At 48.0% G+C, this 23,836-nt stretch overlaps 1 protein-coding gene across 7 annotated transcripts in view; it reads left to right on the top strand.

The window, feature by feature from the left end:
* Positions 1-23,830, top strand: part of LOC142466205 (putative cation-transporting ATPase 13A4) — a 76,961-nt gene extending 53,131 nt beyond the window's left edge. For 6 of the 7 annotated variants that reach the window (XM_075571090.1, XM_075571094.1, XM_075571093.1 and 3 more), the window contains 11 exons: positions 3,852-3,976; positions 4,264-4,427; positions 5,431-5,553; positions 6,221-6,300; positions 8,076-8,118; positions 8,241-8,350; positions 9,086-9,182; positions 11,519-11,591; positions 17,570-17,744; positions 22,609-22,808; positions 23,460-23,830. In XM_075571090.1, the coding sequence (XP_075427205.1) occupies positions 3,852-3,976; positions 4,264-4,427; positions 5,431-5,553; positions 6,221-6,300; positions 8,076-8,118; positions 8,241-8,350; positions 9,086-9,182; positions 11,519-11,591; positions 17,570-17,744; positions 22,609-22,808; positions 23,460-23,602 (1,333 nt within the window). In that variant the 3' untranslated portion in view covers positions 23,603-23,830. Of the gene's footprint in view, positions 1-3,851; positions 3,977-4,263; positions 4,428-5,430; positions 5,554-6,220; positions 6,301-8,075; positions 8,119-8,240; positions 8,351-9,085; positions 9,183-9,423; positions 9,566-11,518; positions 11,592-17,569; positions 17,745-22,608; positions 22,809-23,459 lie in introns of those variants that run through there. The other variant, XR_012788088.1, reaches the window with a different exon arrangement.
* The last annotated feature ends 6 nt before the right edge of the window (positions 23,831-23,836 follow it).

The raw sequence follows: 23,836 nt of genomic DNA, 5'->3' as shown, positions 1-23,836 counted from the left end.
GAGACAGAAGTGCTAGTGGTGGATGCTCACTGTCGAAAGACAACATGTCTCAGCTCGGTCAACACACTGGCCTTAGACTTGGGAGCTCCCAGTTGCTAAACTCTGTCCGTGTGTGGAATTTTGGTGTTGTCCTTGACTGTGACTTGACTCTTAAACATCAGGTGTTCATGGTGATCAAATCGTCATTCTTCCAACTAAAGAACATAGCCAGAATTAAGCACTTGCTCCCGCCCAATGATGCTTGTCCATGCCTTTGTGTCCTCTCACCTGGAGTACTGCAGTGCGCTCTACCTGGGTCTTCTGGAAAAAGAGCTGCATTGCCTGCTGCTGGTGCAGAACGCTGCGGCCAGGTTGTTAACAAACCAGGCCCGTTCTTGTCACATGACACATGTTCTCCGTTCTCTGCACTGGCTGACTCCCATTCGCTCCCTTCGATCTACAGATGAAGGACTCCTAACAGTTCCCAGAATCTCTCTGACGTCTGTAGGGGCCCGAGCTTTTAGCCACGCTGCTCCCACTCTTTTGAATAGTCTGCCTCGTACAGTCTGAGAGGCCCCTCTCTGGGGATCTATACAAAGAGACTGAGGACCTACCTGTTTCCCCAGGCATTTACTTAATGAACCACAACCTGTCCGGCATTTAATAGCTACAGCACCATCCCATCTTGTATTGTATCTTCCTTGTGTTTGGTTTATAACCTTAAATATTTTCTTCTGATTCCCTTTTTGTGACTGTGAAGTAGCATTGGGAGAATAGAATACAGATTATTATTAATTATCATCAATCATCATCATTTTAACCCCAAATGCAACAGAACTTATCTAATTAAAATTTCCTTGGTACCTCTGTCTGAGTTGATTAGGAAAACCCGTCCCTTAATTATTAGTTATGTGTATCTGTTTAGAGTGTTTAAGTCAGTGTATCTTGGCTGTGCCAGATGTGCCAGATGTAACATCTTAAGTGTCTGTGGAGTTCAAGTTGGAGGTGAAGTATACCTAAGGATTTGGACTCGACCCTTTATCAACAACTCTGCACCTGTGAGAACTTGGCTTTCTAAATGGTCTGCCAATGTGTAAACATTTATAGCCTCACTTTGTAAGCTGCTGCTTAATCTTCAATGCTACACTGCCCTCCCAGATCTGATTTATACACCTGCTCTCTCACCTCCTACTCCTCATCTCCCCCAATACCTGGGATCTCTCCCCTCCCACCTCTCTCCCTGCCTCTCATTATACCCTCCCAGGCCTGATTTATAAACCTCTCTCTCACCTCCTACTCCTCATCTCCTCCAATACCTGGGACCTCTCCCCTCCTACCTCTCTCCCTGCATCTCATTATGCCCTCCCAGGCCTGATTTATACACCTCTCGCTCACCTCCTACTCATCATCTCCCCCTATACCTGGGATCTCTCCCCTCCTACCTCTGTCCCTGCATCCCATTATACCCTCCCAGGCCTGATGTATACACCTCTCTCTCACCTCCTACTCCTCATCTCCAATAACTGGGATCTCTTCCCTCCGTCCTCTCTCCCTGCATCTCATTATGCCTTCCTAGGCCTGATTTATACACCTGCTCACTCACCACCTACTCCTCATCTCCCCAATACCTGGGACCTCTCTCCTCCTACCTCTCCCTGCATCTCATTATGCCTTCCAATTGCTTTGTGTTTGCTGTTTCCTCACTCCTTTGTAAACATTTCTGTTCTTTCCAACTTCCCCACTCACCTTCTATCCAGATTTCATCCTCTCTTCTTCCCTCCACCTATGCCTGTGCTCAGACACTGCACCACTATGTATACACCTCTTTGTCAACAAATTCCTCACCCCTCAATAAAAAGCACCCCCTCAAATCCTCTTCTCACCTCCTCTCTCCCTGCTCCTTCTCGCTGCTGGGGATATCTTTCCTAATCTTGGACCCAGCAATATACACACCTGCTCTCACCCACGCTTCCCTGCCACCTCTTTCCCTGCTAATGGTGTTAACATATCTAATTCAATACCGACCAACCTTAAAACTCACCTCTCAAAAGAAGCATCTCAACAGCCTGCACTCAGGGTTACTGTCCCACACACACAGTCACTCCTACCACCCATTGTGGCCAAGCACTGCTATCTACTGCACTTATTCCCTCACCTGCTGTCTCTGTAACGCTCCCAACGGACCACTTAGATTGTAAGCTCTGTGGGGCAGGGATTTCCTTTCCCATTGTCTGACTTTGTTGCGCTTATTGTATTATTATAATGCCCCGTACTGTGTGGTCTTTGTAAAGTGCAGGGTACGCTGTTGGCGCTATATAAATAAAGACATATACATACATTTCTTAGGTAGATTGACAAAAATTATTTTACAAAGTTTTCAGTTTTAGTATCAAGTATTGTTGTCTGTTTTGTGTGTTTTGTTACCAATGTCAGTTGGTTTTTTGCTTTCAATGTTTTGACATCTATTTTAATTGAGATTAATAAAATATTAGATTTTAAGTAATTCACCATTACATCATCATATACAACGAGTGCTATCAAATTGGGTGCTTTTGTTTCCTAGTATCAAAAATTATTTTAGTTTAAAGTGCATTTCTTTTCTAAACTTGAATACAGGCATACCCCGCTTTAAGGACACTCACTTTAAGTACACTCGCGAGTAAGTACATTTCGCTCAATAGGCAAACAGCAGCTCACGCATGCGCCTGTCCGCACGTCCTGAACAGCAATACCGGCTCCCTACCTGTACCGAAGCTGTGCGCAAGCGGGGAGACTATAGAGCCTTTTACACATGTGTTATTTACATCAGTTATGCCCGTATATGATGATTGCAGTACAGTACATGCATCAAAAGTGGGAAAAAGGGAGTGCTTCACTTTAAGTACATTTTCACTTTACATACATGCTCCGGTCCCATTGCGTATGTTAATGCGGGGTATGCCTGTATTGCAGCAGATAACGCTGGGAAACGTCGGACACGCGCATTGTTGCGCCTGGACATTTTCCCATATTTGGAGACATTTATGTGTTTCCCAAGCAGCTTTGAATTCCCGTATTAACTCCCACCACCTCTTTTTGGGACTATTCAGTGGATCCACTATCCTTTTAGAAAACAAGAACTTCCACACATTATCCAAGGCTCTCACCCTAGGCTGCGACCCCCGTGCCACCGCTGCACGCGCGCCCACGAGGCTGGCGGCGCCTGCAGCTTAATTCCCCGGTCTGCAGGGAGCTTCAGGGGGAAAGACGGGGGGGGGGGAGTGACGGGGGCGCGGCCATGACGTCACCCGGCAGGTTCGCCCTCGTTGGCTGAACCGCCGGGGGGAGGGGCCTAGCGCTCATGGCCATCTCCATTTTCAGGTGTTCCTGAAAAACTTGGCACGCGGCGGCCCCCCCATCACCGCGGGCCCGGCCCCATTGAGGGGCGGCTCTTGTCCCTGCAGCGTCCGCCACAGCGGGGACCTGGCCTTAGGTTTAGTTTTTCAGGAGCACCTGAAAATGGAGATGGCATGGGCGACAGAGCGCTAGGCCACGCCCCCCGGCATTTCAGCCAATGAGGGCAAACCTGCCGGGTGACGTCATTCCCCAGTCACGCCCCCTCCCTGTCTTTCCCCCTGCAGCTCCCTGCAGACCGGGGGACTCGGCTGCACGCGTCTCCAGCCTCACGGGCGCGCGTGGAGCGGAGGCAGCGGGGCCGCAGCCTTACGTTTCATTCAGAGCATGGTCGGTGTCTCTGTGTCCCCTGCTTTTATTAACTCCATTGTATATGTAATAAATATAGGGTATCCCAGTCCTTTCATCTCTGGCTTGCATGACGGCTTGAAATATCGCCCTGAAGTGCATATTGCTAATTGCCTCCTCTTTGTTGTAAGGGAGGAGGTGGAATCAGATCTGACCTTCCTTGGGCTGCTAATAATGGAAAACCGACTGAAGTTAGAAACCGGACCAGTCTTAAAAGAGCTGAATAGTTCAAGGATCAGAACAGTTATGATCACAGGTATTCTAACAAACTAATGGCTCTTTCTTAGTGTAACCAGAAACACAATTTCTTTCCACTGAATTGTATCACAATTGCACTTTACCAACTTCTAATACAAGAGGGAGCACAGCGGGAGATTATACCGCTTTTCTGTGCTACAGGGACCTGTAGTATATGGGGACATAGGGTGAATGGAGTTCTTTGAAAGGAGGTTCTATTATGCCAACTGTAGCAAATGACACACTTGAATGTAATGTGCAGGTCATGCCTGTGATACATAGTAAGGTACTATATCTGCTCTGCAGGAGACAATCTTCAGACAGCTGTTACTGTTGCCAGAAACTCTGGAATGATATCTGAAAGCAGCAGGGTCATTCTGGTTACTGCTACTGAGCCCAACGAATCTGCCACCGCATCTGTCACATGGACACTGATGGAAGAAAGCAAACCAAAGGCTTATGAAATGATGGTAGGTTTGTCTGGAGACCTAATATAGACAGACATAAAAGTAATGTCAACGTGATACCTTCAATAGCTAACGGATGTTAAAAAAGTGCAAATGGCCAGGATTACTCATATCCACCCAAATTTCTCAAAAGGAATGGAAATAGCATGACGTATTTATACCAGGCTCCTATTAAAGTAAGACTGGATATACATATGTTACTATGTGTAATGCAAATTGTTTGTGTAACACAGGAATGCAAATAAGGAAATGTAAATAGGTTGGGAATAAGTTAAGGGGTGAGGTGTCTGGGCTATTGAAAGCAGGAAGTCTGGGTATAGGATCCCGAGTACCAAGCACACGAAGCCGGGGCGACCTTGGGTTTGAACGTTTGCATGTTTTTACCATCAGTTAGTCCTTTAGGGTGTGAGTTTTACTTGCTCTGTAATACAGACTGACACCTTCTCTCACAGAATGATTAGACACAATTTACTGTATTAATGTTGCAAGCCCCTTGCAATCAAAGGGTCAACAAATAACAGAAAAACACATTTGATTTTTAAATGTTTTCTGCACTAAGTAAATAACCTATTAATGAGAAATACTTTCTTGTTAGAAAATAATAATAATTTAACGGGCTTGTTTTTGTGCCTAGAAGTTCAACTACCATCCAATTTGGGGAAACTGAACGTGTTATACTGTATGTGAATTGTAGAACATATATTCCTAGAACTAACTTCTCTTCCTTCTTAAACTCACATTGGTCAATTACAAATGAATCACTTGCATAGAATAGAAAATGGCATCATGTTGTGTTAAAAATAAATAGTCTCTGACCTAGATATGTAATGTATGGCTGTTCCATTCTTATTGATAATGATCAGCTGTTGAATGTATCTTCCATTGCACACGTTGAATTGTTAACAGTATGCTCTGTACATGGGAAGGTGAGAATATTTTCATTTTCATATGACCCATTTTATTCAGCTAATGAAATCATAATTTTGTCATTCTGTTTAATTTCTAGGATATTTGTATCAGTATTGAACAGTTATCCAAATCTGCAGAAGAAATACATAATTACCATTTTGCGATGAGTGGAAATGCGTATGAAATAGTACTGAAGCATTTTAACAATTTGCTACAGAAGGTAACTCTCACGTGTACATACCTCATGATTAGGTATATCGCTATGTACACTAATGGCGCTATATAAATAAAGACATACAATACAATACAATACAATTAGAATTTGTATTCACTGCGAATATGGCGTTTTCCCCTAATTTTCTAATATCTGCTCATTTTGTTAGTTTGGGAAAAGTTGCCACTAGGTTTAAAAAAATAAATTAAAAAAATGAATATTTGAAAAATTCAAAAATGGAAAAAATGTGAGAGGAAAAAAAAATAAATTGAGAATGTTTGAAAATTCCCAAAAATCCAAAAAAAGAATACTTGTAAATTAAAGAATATTCCAATATTAAAAAAAAGATTATTTCCACAAATTCAAGAAAAAAACCTGCAAACAGAATTTTGACACAGTCGCCCATCTCAAATCCCAGTAATGATGTATAAATCCCAATACATTAGAAATTCTAACCACTGGTTCATGGTCCGTGTGCAAAGCGTCCTGTGTCAGTGAATAAAAATAAAGAAGTCTTGTGGGCGTATAAAGTCATGAGGAGGCATGCTTTCCCCGAGAGGCCTCGTAGTTAGGAGCGGATAGCGAGCTGCTGACTCACAGAGTACACGTGTTCTTATTTCAGGACATGTCTGCAGCATGTTTAAAACAATTTGCTTAATTTTGTCCTCTGCAGCTACTGATAAATGGAACCGTTTTTGCCCGGATGTCCCCAGGGCAGAAATCGAGTCTTGTGGAAGAATTTCAAAAATTAGGGTAGGTTTCCGGAGAGCAACTCAAAGAAATCAGTTTTATCTGAGTAATAATTGATAACTTTTCAAGGAGCATTGAAATAGCCTTTAAACACCCCTGGCACTATAATAATCTTCCAATAACTAATCAACTTTTTAAAATGTAGGTAATAATAGATTTCACTTTTATGTGATTCTTATTCTTGGTTGTTAATGTATCAGCACCTCGAGATATATATATATATATATATATATATATATATATATGTACATATTACCGCACCACGTGTATGTGTATACACAGTATATGGAGTATATTGGATATTACCGCACTCCTCCCTTTAGGAGTTTGCTGCAGTAAAAGGATCGGCCGTACATATATGGAAAACAAAAGAACAGATCCTGCGCTCCTACCAAATTGGGATAAAATATACTATACTATAGCAGGCCCTCACCTGGACAAAGACCCCTTATGCAGTCGAAACATTGCATTTGCTATTAAACCGCCCCTTTTGTAAGACCGTGTGCCCGGCTGTTTTCCTCCTCCTCTGTGATCTCTCTGGGGTGGCACAGGATCTCCCCCATCTCCATGAGCCCCGGCAGATTACCTGTATTACCATGATTTCTGTGTGCCTGTAACCCTCTCACTTGGTAACAAAGGAGTCATTTGGTTGCATCTTTTGATCAAAACATGATTCAAGTTGCCAACCTCTTCATGGTAATGTCTATTTAGCAGGTACCTACACTAAATATATATAATTTCTTATTGCCCTATGTGAAAGTGCCCTGAAGGGGTTAAATTAATGATCCCCAGACTTAGGATCTAAATGTAAACGTCACTTGTATAATTTAGCCTAATTTGGAAGGAGCGCAGGAACTGTTCTTTTGAGAAACCTATATGAGTTTAACCCATATAATGTTATAATGATATAATGTTCGTATCTTGGTTCCTGAGCAGGTCCTCTCTATATTTTTTAATAAACATTTGTTTTAATCCTGATTTTCTTCACCTCTGGCCTCTACTTTTACCAGGATAGACTTTCAACTGCTCTGGAGAGAGCTCCATTTTAACTTCCCGGACACTTAATATTTCAATGCTTATATATATTTCCCGAACGAAGCATCAGATTGTAAAAATAAAAACCTTGCTGGAAATGGCTAGAACGATCTCTTAATGAAAGTAAAATAAATGCCAAAGAAAGGCGTTCAGCACAGACTGCTGCGGTAACGGCAATTAGAGGCATTTCTCTTCCTGAGGACCTAATATCAGGCACCGATAATTTCTCTAAATATCTTTTTTGGTGACTGTATTCAGAATTTTTTATTATTATTGTAAGACGTATATAATGTACACATAGTTACATATGCTGTTCTTTATTGTAAGACGTATATAATGTACACATAGTTACATATGCTGTTCTTTATTGTAAGACGTATATAATGTACACATAGTTACATATGCTGTTCTTTATTGTAAGACGTATATAATGTACACATAGTTACATATGCTGTTCTTTATTGTAAGACGTATATAATGTACACATAGTTACATATGCTGTTCTTTATTGTAAGACGTATATAATGTACACATAGTTACATATGCTGTTCTTTATTGTAAGACGTATATAATGTACACATAGTTACATATGCTGTTCTTTATTGTAAGACGTATATAATGTACACATAGTTACATATGCTGTTCTTTATTGTAAGACGTATATAATGTACACATAGTTACATATGCTGTTCTTTATTGTAAGACGTATATAATGTACACATTGCTGTCCTTTCTCTCGGTAGTTACTATGTTGGCATGTGCGGTGACGGCGCTAATGACTGTGGTGTAAGTACTACGTGTGGTTAAGTCTGTTTTCTCCTGCGCTATTAACAGCGATTCTCTGGAACCGTGTGTGTTGATGATTGAGGCAATTCCAGCTTAGAAGATATTGACCATTTTTGTTTTAGGCTCTGAAAATGGCTCACGTTGGGATTTCCTTATCGGAACAGGAGGCGTCTGTAGCTTCACCTTTCACATCAAACACTCCCAATATTGAGTGTGTTCCACAGCTGCTGAAGTAAGTTATTGTCTAGTATCATTTCCATTGAGTTCTGTTCAATGATACAAAAAAACTGCATTATAACAGGGAGAGCAGGTAGAGTTGGTCTAAGTATCTTTGTCTACGATCAGTGGTGTAGCGGGATATGCGCAGGCCCCGGGCAATGCTTTGCCGGCTACTCCTGTGCGATCGACAAGTGCCGACTTCGCATGCGCGATTGGGAAGTGCCAACTGCTCTTGCGCATGCGCGATTGTAGCTTGCCGGGCAGGCAAAGGCCGATTGCGCATGCGCACTCGGCGAGCAGATCGCCAGATTCACGCTACGCCACTGTCTACGATTCATGTTAAAAAAAATAATAATAATTTTATCTAGGATTCAGAGGAAACAATTTCTCAACAATGCTTCTTTTTTTTTTCATGAAATAATTTTTATCTGTAATCGTGTATTCCTCAATGTTTGTAGGTTAAATATCCTCATTTAGTCACCTTATCGTCTCTTTAACAAAATCCACTGTCCAAAATTCCATTTATAATGAGCTGAAATATGAAGAATTTAGTTCCCTCTGTGTCCCTTTCTCCTTCTGGAAACTGAATGATATTTACTAGGCTTAGTCAGCAGTTATTTACCCATCATTGGGTATCTTGTAATGCAGATGGGATTTGATATATGGCTTCCGTTTTATAGAGCATTTAATGTGAATACGTGCAGCTTCATACCGCATCGCCTGATTACTGCCTTACTCTGTTTTCCAGGGAAGGACGGGCGGCTCTTATTACCTCCTTCTGTGTGTTCAAATACATGGCGCTTTACAGCATGATTCAGTACATTGGTGTTCTGCTTCTCTACTGGGTATGAATATCTCTATCTACCGCTTCCAATTCGTGAATCACATAGTTATTCAGACCTCCGCTCAATTAATCAATGTATTACCTGAGACAATACAGGAAGGACAAGGGTTTTGGATCAGCACTCCAAGAATATATATTAAAGAATAAACTGAGCTCGCTCTTATTGCAGAATCCGTCTGGCAAATTTTACAAAAATAAAAAAGAATGGGTTAGATCTAATGTAGACATCTGCTGCTTTCTAGCACAACACACAACTTTCCAGGGCCCACAAGGAAGAGTCGATCAAACCCTTGTTGTTCCTGTACTCTCTGAAAGCCACTGGTGGGGGCGGTGGATCTGAGCACCAATGCATGAGACACGAGAAGGCTTTAGGAAACGCTGTTGGTGAGTGCAAGTTCTTCTTTCTTTTTTTTGTTACTTGAGACGATACACATTAAAGAGTTGGTTTCGGGCAGTGGTGTTCAGCGCCAGCCACCAGATGAGCAGGTATTAAGGGTATCCCGAGCAGCACAGGTGGCTCAATCAGGGGGCCTAGTCATTTTGTTTGAGCCCCCTGTGCTGAAGCAGGGATATCCTTCATACCTGACCTGCTGATGACCATTGAGGACTGAAGTTGAGCGCTCCTGCTTTAGGGTATTATATGTGTGTACTGTAATATTATGAAATATTTATGACCAATATTAATGTAATGGCCATTTATGTTGAGTTTTAAAACTCCTAAGGCCTCGGGCATGGTCTGAGGCGCGCTGGTACTTACCAGTGAGCTCCTACTGCCGCAATGAGAGCGGCTTTAGTAGGGGCTCGCCTACGAGTCCGCAAGCGCGCGGAAGCGTAGGTATTTAGGAAGTTTTAAAATCAAGCGCTTGCCGGAGCGCAGGGCCGTTCACGTGAGCGGTTCGCCCAATGAGGGCGAACCAGCTCCGTGACGTCACTGGCCCGTCCGCCGACACGCCCCCGACACGCCCCGGAGCCACAGCGTGCCTCCGCCCGCCAGAACCTTGGCCGAGGCCTAAGCGTTCTGTAAAGCAGAATTTCCTTTTTGTGGCCCTTCTTTCATGAATATGAACATATCGCCACTTAAAGCAACATAGAGTATAGTTACTGTATGCTCTTCCCAGAGACCCTTTCACGTAAGAGTGGGCTAAGGTAGCTGAAGTATTAGTGTTTTGTGAATGAAACCCTTAATGTTTCTTATACTAGAAGCACACAGGCTTTCCTTTGCTTTGAACTGGAAGGGAAGTGAACATAATTATGCCCCTTTACAAAGCATTAGTAAGACCACACCTTGAATATGGAGTACAGTTTTGGGCACCACTCCTTAGAAAAGACATTATGGAACTAGAGAGAGTGCAGAGAAGAGCCACCACATTAATAAAGGGGACGGACATTCTAACTTATGAGGAGAGGCTAGCTAAATTAGATTTATTTACATTAGAAAAGAGGCGTCTAAGAGGGGATATGATAACTATATACCAATATATTCGGGGACAATACAAGGAGCTTTCAAAATATCTATTCATCCCAAGGGCAGTACAAAGGACTCGGGGTCATCCCTTACACCGCTCTTATAGTGCAGGCAATGGCGACAGCGACGCGACGTCGCGGCAAAACAAATGCATTGCCGCTGTCGCGTGCACTTCCAGTAAGCGGATTGGTCGCGATCGCTGGCTGTCATCTCTATTTGATTTTCCAGCGACCGTCGCGTCACCGTCACTATAAGCGTAGCCTTAGGGTTGGAGGAAAGGAGATTTCACCAGCAACAAAGGAAAGGGATCTTTACAGTAAGGGCAGTTATAATGTGGGATTCACTACCCATGGAGTCTGTGATGGCAGATACAATAGATATGTTCAAAAAAAGGTTGGACATCTTTTTAGAAGGGAAAGGTATACAGGGATATACCAAATAAGTAAACATGGGAAGGATGTTGATCCAGGGAGTAATCCGATTTGCCAATTCTTGGAGTCGGGAAGGAATTTATTTTTCCCCTTATGAGATATCATTGGATGATATGACTCTGGGGGTTTTTGTTTGCCTTCCTCTGGATCAATAAGTAAGTATAGATATAGGATAAAGTATCTGTTGTCTAAATTTAGCATAGGTTGAACTTGATGGACGTACGTCTTATTTCAACCTCATCTACTATGTAACTATGTAACTGTCCCCCAAATATTTCTACTTCAGAAAGTTAAATATGTATTTTAAATCATTTTGTAAAGTTAGTTTGTAAATGCAGTGGAAACTTGGAAAGAAACCATAGCATAGAAATGCATGAAATAACCCTTTCACTGCCGCTGGGACACACATCACATGTTTTGTCATCTGTTTTCTTCATTCAGCAATCAAATACCTATGCAAATTACCAGTTCCTCTTTCAAGACCTGGCAATTACCACCATAATCAGCGTAACGAGTAAGTGTTACAGAAAGTTCTGTTACGCCCCATCGCTTCGATGCTGTTGCCCACCCTCGTTTTCCTTCACGTTCTTCACATTCTCTGCCTATCTGTCGCACTGCCCTCTCCTGGTTCTCTGCCTATCTGTCGCACTGCCCTCTCCTGGTTCTCTGCCTATCTGTCGCACGGCCCTCTCCTGGTTCTCTGCCTATCTGTCGCACGGCCCTCTCCTGGTTCTCTGCCTATCCATGCACGGCCCTCTCCTGGTTCTCTGCCTATCCATGCACTGCCCTCTCCTGGTTCTCTGCCTATCCATGCACGGCCCTCTCCTGGTTCTCTGCCTATCCATGCACGGCCCTCTCCTGGTTCTCTGCCTATCCATGCACTGCCCTCTCCTGGTTCTCTGCCTATCCATGCACTGCCCTCTCCTGGTTCTCTGCCTATCCATGCACGGCCCTCTCCTGGTTCTCTGCCTATCCATGCACGGCCCTCTCCTGGTTCTCTGCCTATCCATGCACGGCCCTCTCCTGGTTCTCTGCCTATCCATGCACGGCCCTCTCCTGGTTCTCTGCCTATCCATGCACGGCCCTCTCCTGGTTCTCTGCCTATCCGTGCACTGCCCTCTCCTGGTTCTCTGCCTATCCACGCACTGCCCTCTCCTGGTTCTCTGCCTATCCATGCACGGCCCTCTCCTGGTTCTCTGCCTATCCATGCACTGCCCTCTCCTGGTTCTCTTCCTATCTGTCGCACTGCCCTCTCCTGGTTCTCTGCCTATCCATGCACTGCCCTCTCCTGGTTCTCTGCCTATCCATGCACTGCCCTCTCCTGGTTCTCTGCCTATCCATGCACGGCCCTCTCCTGGTTCTCTGCCTATCCATGCACTGCCCTCTCCTGGTTCTCTGCCTATCCATGCACTGCCGTCTCCTGGTTCTCTGCCTATCCATGCACTGCCCTCTCCTGGTTCTCTGCCTATCCATGCACTGCCCTCTCCTGGTTCTCTGCCTATCCATGCACGGCCCTCTCCTGGTTCTCTGCCTATCCATGCACTGCCCTCTCCTGGTTCTCTGCCTATCCATGCACTGCCCCATCCTGGTTCTCTGCCTATCCATGCACTGCCCTTTCCTGGTTCTCTGCCTATCCATGCACTGCCCTCCCTGGTTCTCTGCCTATCCATGCACGGCCCTCTCCTGGTTCTCTGCTTATCCATGCACTGCCCTCTCCTGGTTCTCTGCCTATCCATGCACTGCCCTCTCCTGGTTCTCTGCCTATCCATGCACTGCCCTCTCCTGGTTCTCTGCCTATCCATGCACTGCCCTCTCCTGGTTCTCTGCCTATCCATGCACGGCCCTTTCCTGGTTCTCTGCCTATCCATGCACGGCCCTCTCCTGGTTCTCTGCCTATCCATGCACGGCCCTCTCCTGGTTCTCTGCCTATCCATGCACGGCCCTCTCCTGGTTCTCTGCCTATCCGTGCACTGCCCTCTCCTGGTTCTCTGCCTATCCATGCACTGCCCTCTCCTGGTTCTCTGCCTATCCATGCACTGCCCTCTCCTGGTTCTCTGCCTATCCATGCACTGCCCTCTCCTGGTTCTCTGCCTATCCATGCACTGCCCTCTCCTGGTTCTCTGCCTATCCATGCACTGCCCTCTCCTGGTTCTCTGCCTATCCATGCACTGCCCTCTCCTGGTTCTCTGCCTATCCATGCACGGCCCTCTCCTGGTTCTCTGCCTATCCATGCACTGCCCTCTCCTGGTTCTCTGCCTATCCATGCACTGCCCTCTCCTGGTTCTCTGCCTATCCATGCACTGCCCTCTCCTGGTTCTCTGCCTATCCATGCACTGCCCTCTCCTGGTTCTCTGCCTATCCATGCACTGCCCTCTCCTGGTTCTCTGCCTATCTGTCGCACTGCCCTCTCCTGGTTCTCTGCCTATCTCTCTCATTGCTCCTTTAAGGTCTCTTTTGCTAACTCCTCCACTACCTGTATCGATCGCTCTGTAGGTGTTCCTCAAGGCTCCGTCTTAGGTCCCCTGCTCTTCTCGCAATATAAGCTCCCGCTAGGTGACCGCATTTACTTGTTTGGCTTCAGCTATCATCACTTTGTTAATGACATACAACTACTCTATATTCGTCTACACCTGACCTTATACCGGCAGTCCAGCCACAAATCACCTTTCTGCCGTTCGTTGCCTTGAAACATCATATGTCTAAGACCGAGCTCCTCATACTCCCTCCCAAACCGGGCCACCTTATACCCTTCTCCATTAGAATCATAACACTACTGTACTATCCACCCAGTCTCGCAAGTATGTTGTCTTGGAACTCTACTCCTCTCTGTCCGCCCGCCCCCTCAAATAAATGCTGTTTCTAAATGTTTGCAGTTTCCTCTTCTGCAGCATTGCAAAGATAGACCTCTTCCTCTGCAGCATTGCAAAGATAAACCTCTTCCTCTGCAGCATTGCAAAGATAGACCTCTTCCTCTGCATCATTGCAAAGATAGACCTCTTCCTCTGCAGCATTGCAAAGATAGACCTCTTCCTCTGCAGCATTGCAAAGATAGACCTCTTCCTCTGCAGCATTGCAAAGATAGACCTCTTCCTCTGCAGCATTGCAAAGATAGACCTCTTCCTCTGCAGCATTGCAAAGATAGACCTCTTCCTCTGCAGCATTGCAAAGATAGACCTCTTCCTCTGCAGCATTGCAAAGATAGACCTCTTCCTCTGCAGCATTGCAAAGATAGACCTCTTCCTCTGCATCATTGCAAAGATAGACCTCTTCCTCTGCAGCATTGCAAAGATAGACCTCTTCCTCTGCAGCATTGCAAAGATAGACCTCTTCCTCTGCATCATTGCAAAGATAGACCTCTTCCTCTGCAGCATTGCAAAGATAGACCTCTTCCTCTGCATCATTGCAAAGATAGACCTCTTCCTCTGCAGCATTGCAAAGATAGACCTCTTCCTCTGCAGCATTGCAAAGATAGACCTCTTCCTCTGCAGCATTGCAAAGATAGACCTCTTCCTCTGCAGCATTGCAAAGATAGACCTCTTCCTCTGCAGCATTGCAAAGATAGACCTCTTCCTCTGCAGCATTGCAAAGATAGACCTCTTCCTCTGCATCATTGCAAAGATAGACCTCTTCCTCTGCAGCATTGCAAAGATAGACCTCTTCCTCTGCAGCATTGCAAAGATAGACCTCTTCCTCTGCATCATTGCAAAGATAGACCTCTTCCTCTGCAGCATTGCAAAGATAGACCTCTTCCTCTGCATCATTGCAAAGATAGACCTCTTCCTCTGCAGCATTGCAAAGATAGACCTCTTCCTCTGCAGCATTGCAAAGATAGACCTCTTCCTCTGCAGCATTGCAAAGATAGACCTCTTCCTCTGCAGCATTGCAAAGATAGACCTCTTCCTCTGCAGCATTGCAAAGATAGACCTCTTCCTCTGCAGCATTGCAAAGATAGACCTCTTCCTCTGCATCATTGCAAAGATAGACCTCTTCCTCTGCAGCATTGCAAAGATAGACCTCTTCCTCTGCAGCATTGCAAAGATAGACCTCTTCCTCTGCAGCATTGCAAAGATAGACCTCTTCCTCTGCATCATTGCAAAGATAGACCTCTTCCTCTGCATCATTGCAAAGATAGACCTCTTCCTCTGCAGCATTGCAAAGATAGACCTCTTCCTCTGCATCATTGCAAAGATAGACCTCTTCCTCTGCATCATTGCAAAGATAGACCTCTTCCTCTGCAGCATTGCAAAGATAGACCTCTTCCTCTGCAGCATTGCAAAGATAGACCTCTTCCTCTGCAGCATTGCAAAGATAGACCTCTTCCTCTGCATCATTGCAAAGATAGACCTCTTCCTCTGCATCATTGCAAAGATAGACCTCTTCCTCTGCAGCATTGCAAAGATAGACCTCTTCCTCTGCAGCATTGCAAAGATAGACCTCTTCCTCTGCATCATTGCAAAGATAGACCTCTTCCTCTGCAGCATTGCAAAGATAGACCTCTTCCTCTGCAGCATTGCAAAGATAGACCTCTTCCTCTGCATCATTGCAAAGATAGACCTCTTCCTCTGCAGCATTGCAAAGATAGACCTCTTCCTCTGCATCATTGCAAAGATAGACCTCTTCCTCTGCAGCATTGCAAAGATAGACCTCTTCCTCTGCATCATTGCAAAGATAGACCTCTTCCTCTGCAGCATTGCAAAGATAGACCTCTTCCTCTGCAGCATTGCAAAGATAGACCTCTTCCTCTGCAGCATTGCAAAGATAGACCTCTTCCTCTGCAGCATTGCAAAGATAGACCTCTTCCTCTGCAGCATTGCAGATAGACCTCTTCCTCTGCAGCATTGCAAAGATAGACCTCTTCCTCTGCATCATTGCAAAGATAGACCTCTTCCTCTGCAGCATTGCAAAGATAGACCTCTTCCTCTGCAGCATTGCAAAGATAGACCTCTTCCTCTGCATCATTGCAAAGATAGACCTCTTCCTCTGCAGCATTGCAAAGATAGACCTCTTCCTCTGCAGCATTGCAAAGATAGACCTCTTCCTCTGCATCATTGCAAAGATAGACCTCTTCCTCTGCAGCATTGCAAAGATAGACCTCTTCCTCTGCAGCATTGCAAAGATAAACCTCTTCCTCTGCAGCATTGCAAAGATAAACCTCTTCCTCTGCAGCATTGCAAAGATAAACCTCTTCCTCTGCAGCATTGCAAAGATAGACCTCTTCCTCTGCAGCATTGCAAAGATAGACCTCTTCCTCTGCAGCATTGCAAAGATAGACCTCTTCCTCTGCAGCATTGCAAAGATAGACCTCTTCCTCTGTTCATTGACAACCAAAACTCTATTACATACCCTCATTCTCTCCCGTGTTGATTGCTGCAGCTTTCTTTTATCTGACCTCCCAGCTTCACATCTCTCTGCCTTATAATACTTTCCAAATGCTACTGCTCAAATATCTCATCTTTTCTAGACTTGTACCCACTTCTGACCTCTTGAAATCTCTCTTGGCTTTTTATTAAGCTTCTGTATAAAGTAGAAAATTGTCTTTTTTTGTTTTTAAAACTTTAAGGCTTTTTTCTCCTTTGCTCCACCTTATATCTGACCTCTGACCTCTCATTATACCCCTACACCCCTCCTGCTCTCAACCAAAGTATGTCTCATCACTGCACTCCTTAGCTCTTCAGTCCTATCACCCGTCTCCCTTCCTGAGGAACTCTCAAATTCTCAATACATTTTTAAAGCCCAGCTGAAAAATTCACTTCTTAAAAGAAGCATCTTATTAAATGTACAGTGCGCCTTCACTACTGACTGCAGGTGCACAGGGCCTCCCTGACTTGCACTTTTAATAAATTCACTTTGACTTTTACCGTGTCTGTATTTCTGCCATTATACTACTTAGATTGTAAGCCCTTCAGGGCCGTGTCACCCTTTGTCTCATGTTATTTACTTGCTGATCATTTCCCCATTGTTTGTGCTTTGTTTTTCCGGTATTGTAATACTGTAAAGCACTGTGTACAGTGTTAGTGCTATATACATAACCGTCTAAATTGATCTGTATACATAGTTACAAAGTTCTGCTAACTTATTCTTTATGCTTCAAATAAACTCCAGATAATTTAGAAAAGTTAACATCATTAATGGAAAAGGGCTTAAAACCTAATCCCTGTAACCCCATAATATTTGTACAACGTGTTTGCAGTGATATAGTTGAAGCTTGATAGTTATTACTATATGGGATAGAAGGTAGTATTCACATGGCTATAACATGTAAGTAACATACTGTAGCACTCTTGGATCGTTGTGTGTGTGCTATCTGCTGTCTGTATGTCACTAAACATATTCTGTACATTATTCATTGACATGACATGTTACTATGAGCAATACACACAAAGGAAGAAGTGAGAGGTCCAGCAAATACATTACCTACAATATAGTGACCATGCATCCTGCCTTTAATGATCAATCCATATGTTCATTTGTTTAATGACCCTATTTTTGCAGTGAGCCTGAACCATGCATATCCCAAACTGGCCCCATACAGGCCTCCGGCACAACTCATCTCTCCCCCGCTGCTGCTATCCGTCGTACTTAATATCATTTTAAGTCTCATCGTACAAATATGTGGCTTTGTCATTGTCCAAGACCAGCATTGGTACATCTCCAAAAACATCTACAGGTAAAATAAACCAACTGTATCTTACATTGTCAAAGAGCTACCTGTACCTGTGTCATACAAGGACAAAAACAGAACTAGCAATGCTACTGGTGTCTCCGTAATATCATTCTGAATATTGCCGTTAACCAATGAATTTGGCACTAAAAAGTGCATCAGAACAGTACAAGTGATTACTTGATTGCAACAGCAAAAAAACAGTTTTTATGCAATAGGAATACAAACTACATTGATATAATTAATTTATATTAAAGAAGCTTCTCTCTGGAAAGTGAAAAGATAGAATATAAAACTATGGATATTATCATTTTGTGTTGCATGGAGTTGCGGTAAAGGCTACTTATTGTAAGTTTCATGTAGAACTTAAGCTGTGCAGAGAGCTGTAGTTTGTAGATTTTAAGGGGATAATAAAATGTCCCATACTCACACACGGTCCTACTCCCACACGGCTCTACTCACACATCGGTCCTACTCCCACACGGTCCTACTCGAACATCGGTCCTACTCGCACATCGGTCCTACTCGCACACGGCTCTACTCCCACTTGGTCCTACTCCCACACGGCTCTACTCACACATCGGTCCTACTCCCACTCGGTCCTACTCCCACACGGTCCTACTCACACATCGGTCCTACTCACACATAGGTCCTACTCCCACATGGTCCTACTCCCACACGGTCCTACTCGCACATCGGTCCTACTCGCACACGGTCCTACTCCCACACGGCTCTACTCACACATCAGTCCTACTCCCACTCGGTCCTACTCCCACACGGCTCTACTCACACATCGGTCCTACTCCCACTCGGTCCTACTCCCACACGGTCCTACTCCCACACGGCTCTACTCACACATCAGTCCTACTCCCACTCGGTCCTACTCCCACACGGCTCTACTCACACACGGTCCTACTCCCACACGGCTCTACTCACACATCGGTCCTACTCCCACACGGTCCTACTCGAACATCGGTCCTACTCGCACATCGGTCCTACTCGCACAACGGTCCTACTCCCACACGGCTCTACTCACACATCGGTCCTACTCCCACTCGGTCCTACTCCCACACGGCTCTACTCACACATCGGTCCTACTCCCACTCGGTCCTACTCCCACACGGTCCTACTCACACATCGGTCCTACTCACACATAGGTCCTACTCCCACATGGTCCTACTCCCACACGGTCCTACTCGCACATCGGTCCTACTCGCACACGGACCTACTCCCACACGGCTCTACTCACACATCAGTCCTACTCCCACTCGGTCCTACTCCCACACGGCTCTACTCACACATCGGTCCTACTCCCACTCGGTCCTACTCCCACACGGTCCTACTCACACATCGGTCCTACTCACACATAGGTCCTACTCCCACATGGTCCTACTCCCACACGGTCCTACTCGCACATCGGTCCTACTCACACATCGGTCCTACTCACACATCGGTCCTACTCCCACACTGTCCTACTCCCACACGGTCCTACTCGCACATCGGTCCAAGTCGCACATCGGTCCTACTCCCACACGGTCCTACTCCCACACGGTCCTACTCGCAAATCGGTCCTACTCGCACACGGTCCTACTCGCACATCGGTCCTACTCGCACATCGGTCCTACTCGCACACCGGTCCTACTCGCACATCGGTCCTACTCGCACATCGGTCCTACTCGCACATCGGTCCTACTCCCACACGGTCCTACTCGCACACCGGTCCTACTCGCACATCGGTCCTACTCGCACATCGGTCCCACTCGCACATCGGTCCCACTCGCACATCGGTCCTACTCGCACATCGGTCCTACTCGCACATCGGTCCCACTCGCACACCGGTCCCACTCGCACATCGGTCCTACTCGCACATCGGTCCTACTCGCACATCGGTCCCACTCGCACATCGGTCCCACTCGCACATCGGTCCCACTCGCACATCGGTCCTACTCGCACACCGGTCCTACTCGCACACGGTCCTACTCGCACACCGGTCCCACTCGCACATCGGTCCCACTCGCACATCGGTCCCACTCGCACATCGGTCCCACTCGCACATCGGTCCCACTCGCACATCGGTCCCACTCGCACATCGGTCCCACTCGCACATCGGTCCCACTCGCACACCGGTCCCACTCGCACATCGGTCCCACTCGCACATCGGTCCCACTCGCACACCGGTCCCACTCGCACATCGGTCCCACTCGCACATCGGTCCCACTCGCACATCGGTCCCACTCGCACATCGGTCCCACTCGCACATCGGTCCCACTCGCACATCGGTCCCACTCGCACACCGGTCCCACTCGCACATCGGTCCCACTCGCACATCGGTCCCACTCGCACATCGGTCCCACTCGCACACCGGTCCTACTCGCACACCGGTCCTACTCGCACACCGGTCCTACTCGCACACCGGTCCCACTCGCACATCGGTCCCACTCGCACATCGGTCCCACTCGCACATCGGTCCCACTCGCACACCGGTCCCACTCGCACACCGGTCCCACTCGCACATCGGTCCCACTCGCACATCGGTCCCACTCGCACATCGGTCCCACTCGCACATCGGTCCCACTCGCACACCGGTCCTACTCGCACATCGGTCCCACTCGCACATCGGTCCCACTCGCACACGGTCCCACTCGCACATCGGTCCCACTCGCACATCGGTCCCACTCGCACATCGGTCCCACTCGCACATCGGTCCTACTCGCACATCGGTCCCACTCGCACATCGGTCCCACTCGCACATCGGTCCCACTCGCACACCGGTCCCACTCGCACATCGGTCCCACTCGCACATCGGTCCCACTCGCACATCGGTCCCACTCGCACATCGGTCCCACTCGCACATCGGTCCCACTCGCACATCGGTCCCACTCGCACATCGGTCCCACTCGCACATCGGTCCTACTCGCACACCGGTCCCACTCGCACATCGGTCCCACTCGCACATCGGTCCCACTCGCACATCGGTCCCACTCGCACATGGTCCTACTCCCACACGGTCCTACTCGCACACCGGTCCCACTCGCACACCGGTCCCACTCGCACATCGGTCCCACTCGCACATCGGTCCCACTCGCACACCGGTCCCACTCGCACACCGGTCCCACTCGCACATCGGTCCCACTCGCACATCGGTCCCACTCGCACATCGGTCCCACTCGCACACCGGTCCCACTCGCACATCGGTCCCACTCGCACATCGGTCCCACTCGCACACCGGTCCCACTCGCAAACCGGTCCCACTCGCACACCGGTCCCACTCGCACACCGGTCCCACTCGCACACCGGTCCCACTCGCACACCGGTCCTACTCGCACACCGGTCCTACTCGCACACCGGTCCCACTCGCACACCGGTCCCACTCGCACACCGGTCCCACTCGCACACGGTCCCACTCGCACATCGGTCCCACTCGCACATCGGTCCCACTCGCACATCGGTCCCACTCGCACATCGGTCCCACTCGCACACCGGTCCTACTCGCACATCGGTCCCACTCGCACATCGGTCCCACTCGCACACGGTCCTACTCGCACACCGGTCCTACTCGCACACCGGTCCTACTCGCACACCGGTCCTACTCGCACACCGGTCCTACTCGCACACCGGTCCTACTCGCACATCGGTCCTACTCGCACATCGGTCCTACTCGCACACCGGTCCTACTCGCACACCGGTCCTACTCGCACACCGGTCCTACTCGCACACCGGTCCTACTCGCACACCGGTCCTACTCGCACATCGGTCCCACTCGCACATCGGTCCCCACTCGCACACGGTCCTACTCGCACACCGGTCCTACTCGCACACCGGTCCTACTCGCACATCGGTCCTACTCGCACACCGGTCCTACTCGCACATCGGTCCTACTCGCACATCGGTCCTACTCGCACACCGGTCCTACTCGCACACCGGTCCCACTCGCACATCGGTCCCACTCGCACACCGGTCCCACTCGCACACCGGTCCCACTCGCACATCGGTCCCACTCGCACATCGGTCCCACTCGCACACCGGTCCCACTCGCACACCGGTCCCACTCGCACACCGGTCCCACTCGCACATCGGTCCCACTCGCACATCGGTCCCACTCGCACACCGGTCCCACTCGCACACCGGTCCCACTCGCACACCGGTCCCACTCGCACACCGGTCCCACTCGCACACCGGTCCCACTCGCACACCGGTCCCACTCGCACACCGGTCCCACTCGCACACCGGTCCCACTCGCACACCGGTCCCACTCGCACACCGGTCCCACTCGCACACCGGTCCCACTCGCACACCGGTCCTACTCGCACATCGGTCCCACTCGCACACCGGTCCCACTCGCACACCGGTCCCACTCGCACACCGGTCCCACTCGCACACCGGTCCCACTCGCACATCGGTCCCACTCGCACATCGGTCCCACTCGCACACCGGTCCCACTCGCACACCGGTCCCACTCGCACACCGGTCCCACTCGCACACCGGTCCCACTCGCACACCGGTCCCACTCGCACACCGGTCCCACTCGCACACCGGTCCCACTCGCACACCGGTCCCACTCGCACACCGGTCCCACTCGCACACCGGTCCCACTCGCACACCGGTCCTACTCGCACACCGGTCCTACTCGCACATCGGTCCCACTCGCACACCGGTCCCACTCGCACACCGGTCCCACTCGCACATCGGTCCCACTCGCACATCGGTCCCACTCGCACACCGGTCCCACTCGCACACCGGTCCCACTCGCACACCGGTCCCACTCGCACACCGGTCCCACTCACGATATAATATTTTGTCAGTATTTTGTATTTTTGTATGGTCACCTTATTAAAGCTCCTGCAATTCCCCGCGATCTCTCTCGTCACAGCGCTTGTAATCCTGGCAACGAAAGTATGAGAAATATCAGCTGGGGTCAAAATAATACAGGACTCCAGCCACCGGCGACGCCCAGCTCATTCCAGACGTATGAAAACACCACCGTGTGGCTGCTGGGCACCATAAACTGTCTCATTGTAGCCCTGGTATTCTCCAAAGGGCGCCCTTTCAGACAGCCCATATATACCAATTGTGAGTATATTGCATTTGTTCCGGTTACCTCCTGCATGTCTTTAGTCTCACTGCCTTCATCAGTCTGATCAACGCATCCTACACACCTTCTCTCACACACTGCCTCCTGCACACGCCCTTTCTCCTCCCCACACACCTCTCCCCCCCACACACCTACTCCTCACACACCTCTCCCCCCCACACACCTTCCACCGCCCCCCCACACACCTCCTCCTCACACACCTTCCCCCCACACCTTCCCCCTCCCACACCTCTCCCCCCACACACCTTCCCCCCCCACACACCTCCTCCTCACACACCTTCCCCCCACACCTTCCCCCTCCCACACCTTCCCCCTCTCACACCTACCCCCCCCTCACCTTCCCCCCCACACACCTTCTCCCCCCCACACCTTCTCCCCCCCCACACCTTCTCCCCCACACACCTTCCACCCCACACCTTCTCCCCCCCCACACACCTTCTCCCACCTGCTTCTTCCTGCACACGCCCTCCTCCCCCACACCTCTCACCTGCTGCCTCCTGCACACGCCCTCCTCCCCCCCACATGCCTCACCCCACACCCCATCCCACACCCTATCCTGCCATCCTCCCACACGATAATGTTTGGAAACGCTTTGCTGAATTGTACCTACTAATCTTCTTGTATTTCAGATATATTTGTAATCGTGATATCAGTCCAGGCAGCAGTTTGTCTATTTCTGGTATTTGCTGATATTAAGAATCTATACAATTCTCTGGATGTGAGTTTGTTTCTAATATTAATAATAAATAAAACTGCTAAGCCACACAAGTAATACCACTCACAGAACAGAACACAAGTAATACCACTCACAGAACAGAACACAAGTAATACCACTCACAGAACACAAGTAATACCACTCACAGAACAGAACACAAGTAATACCACTCACAGAACAGAGCACAAGTAATACCAGTCACAGAACAGAGCACAAGTAATACCACTCAGAGAACAGAACACAAGTAATACCACTCAGAGAACAGAACACAAGTAATACCACTCACAGAAC

Source organism: Ascaphus truei, chromosome 14, assembly GCF_040206685.1.
Source record: "Ascaphus truei isolate aAscTru1 chromosome 14, aAscTru1.hap1, whole genome shotgun sequence".
NCBI classification, from domain to species: Eukaryota; Metazoa; Chordata; class Amphibia; order Anura; family Ascaphidae; genus Ascaphus; species Ascaphus truei.
The sequence above is the reverse complement of the archived record's forward strand: the minus strand, read 5'-3'. Positions and strand labels throughout refer to the sequence as shown.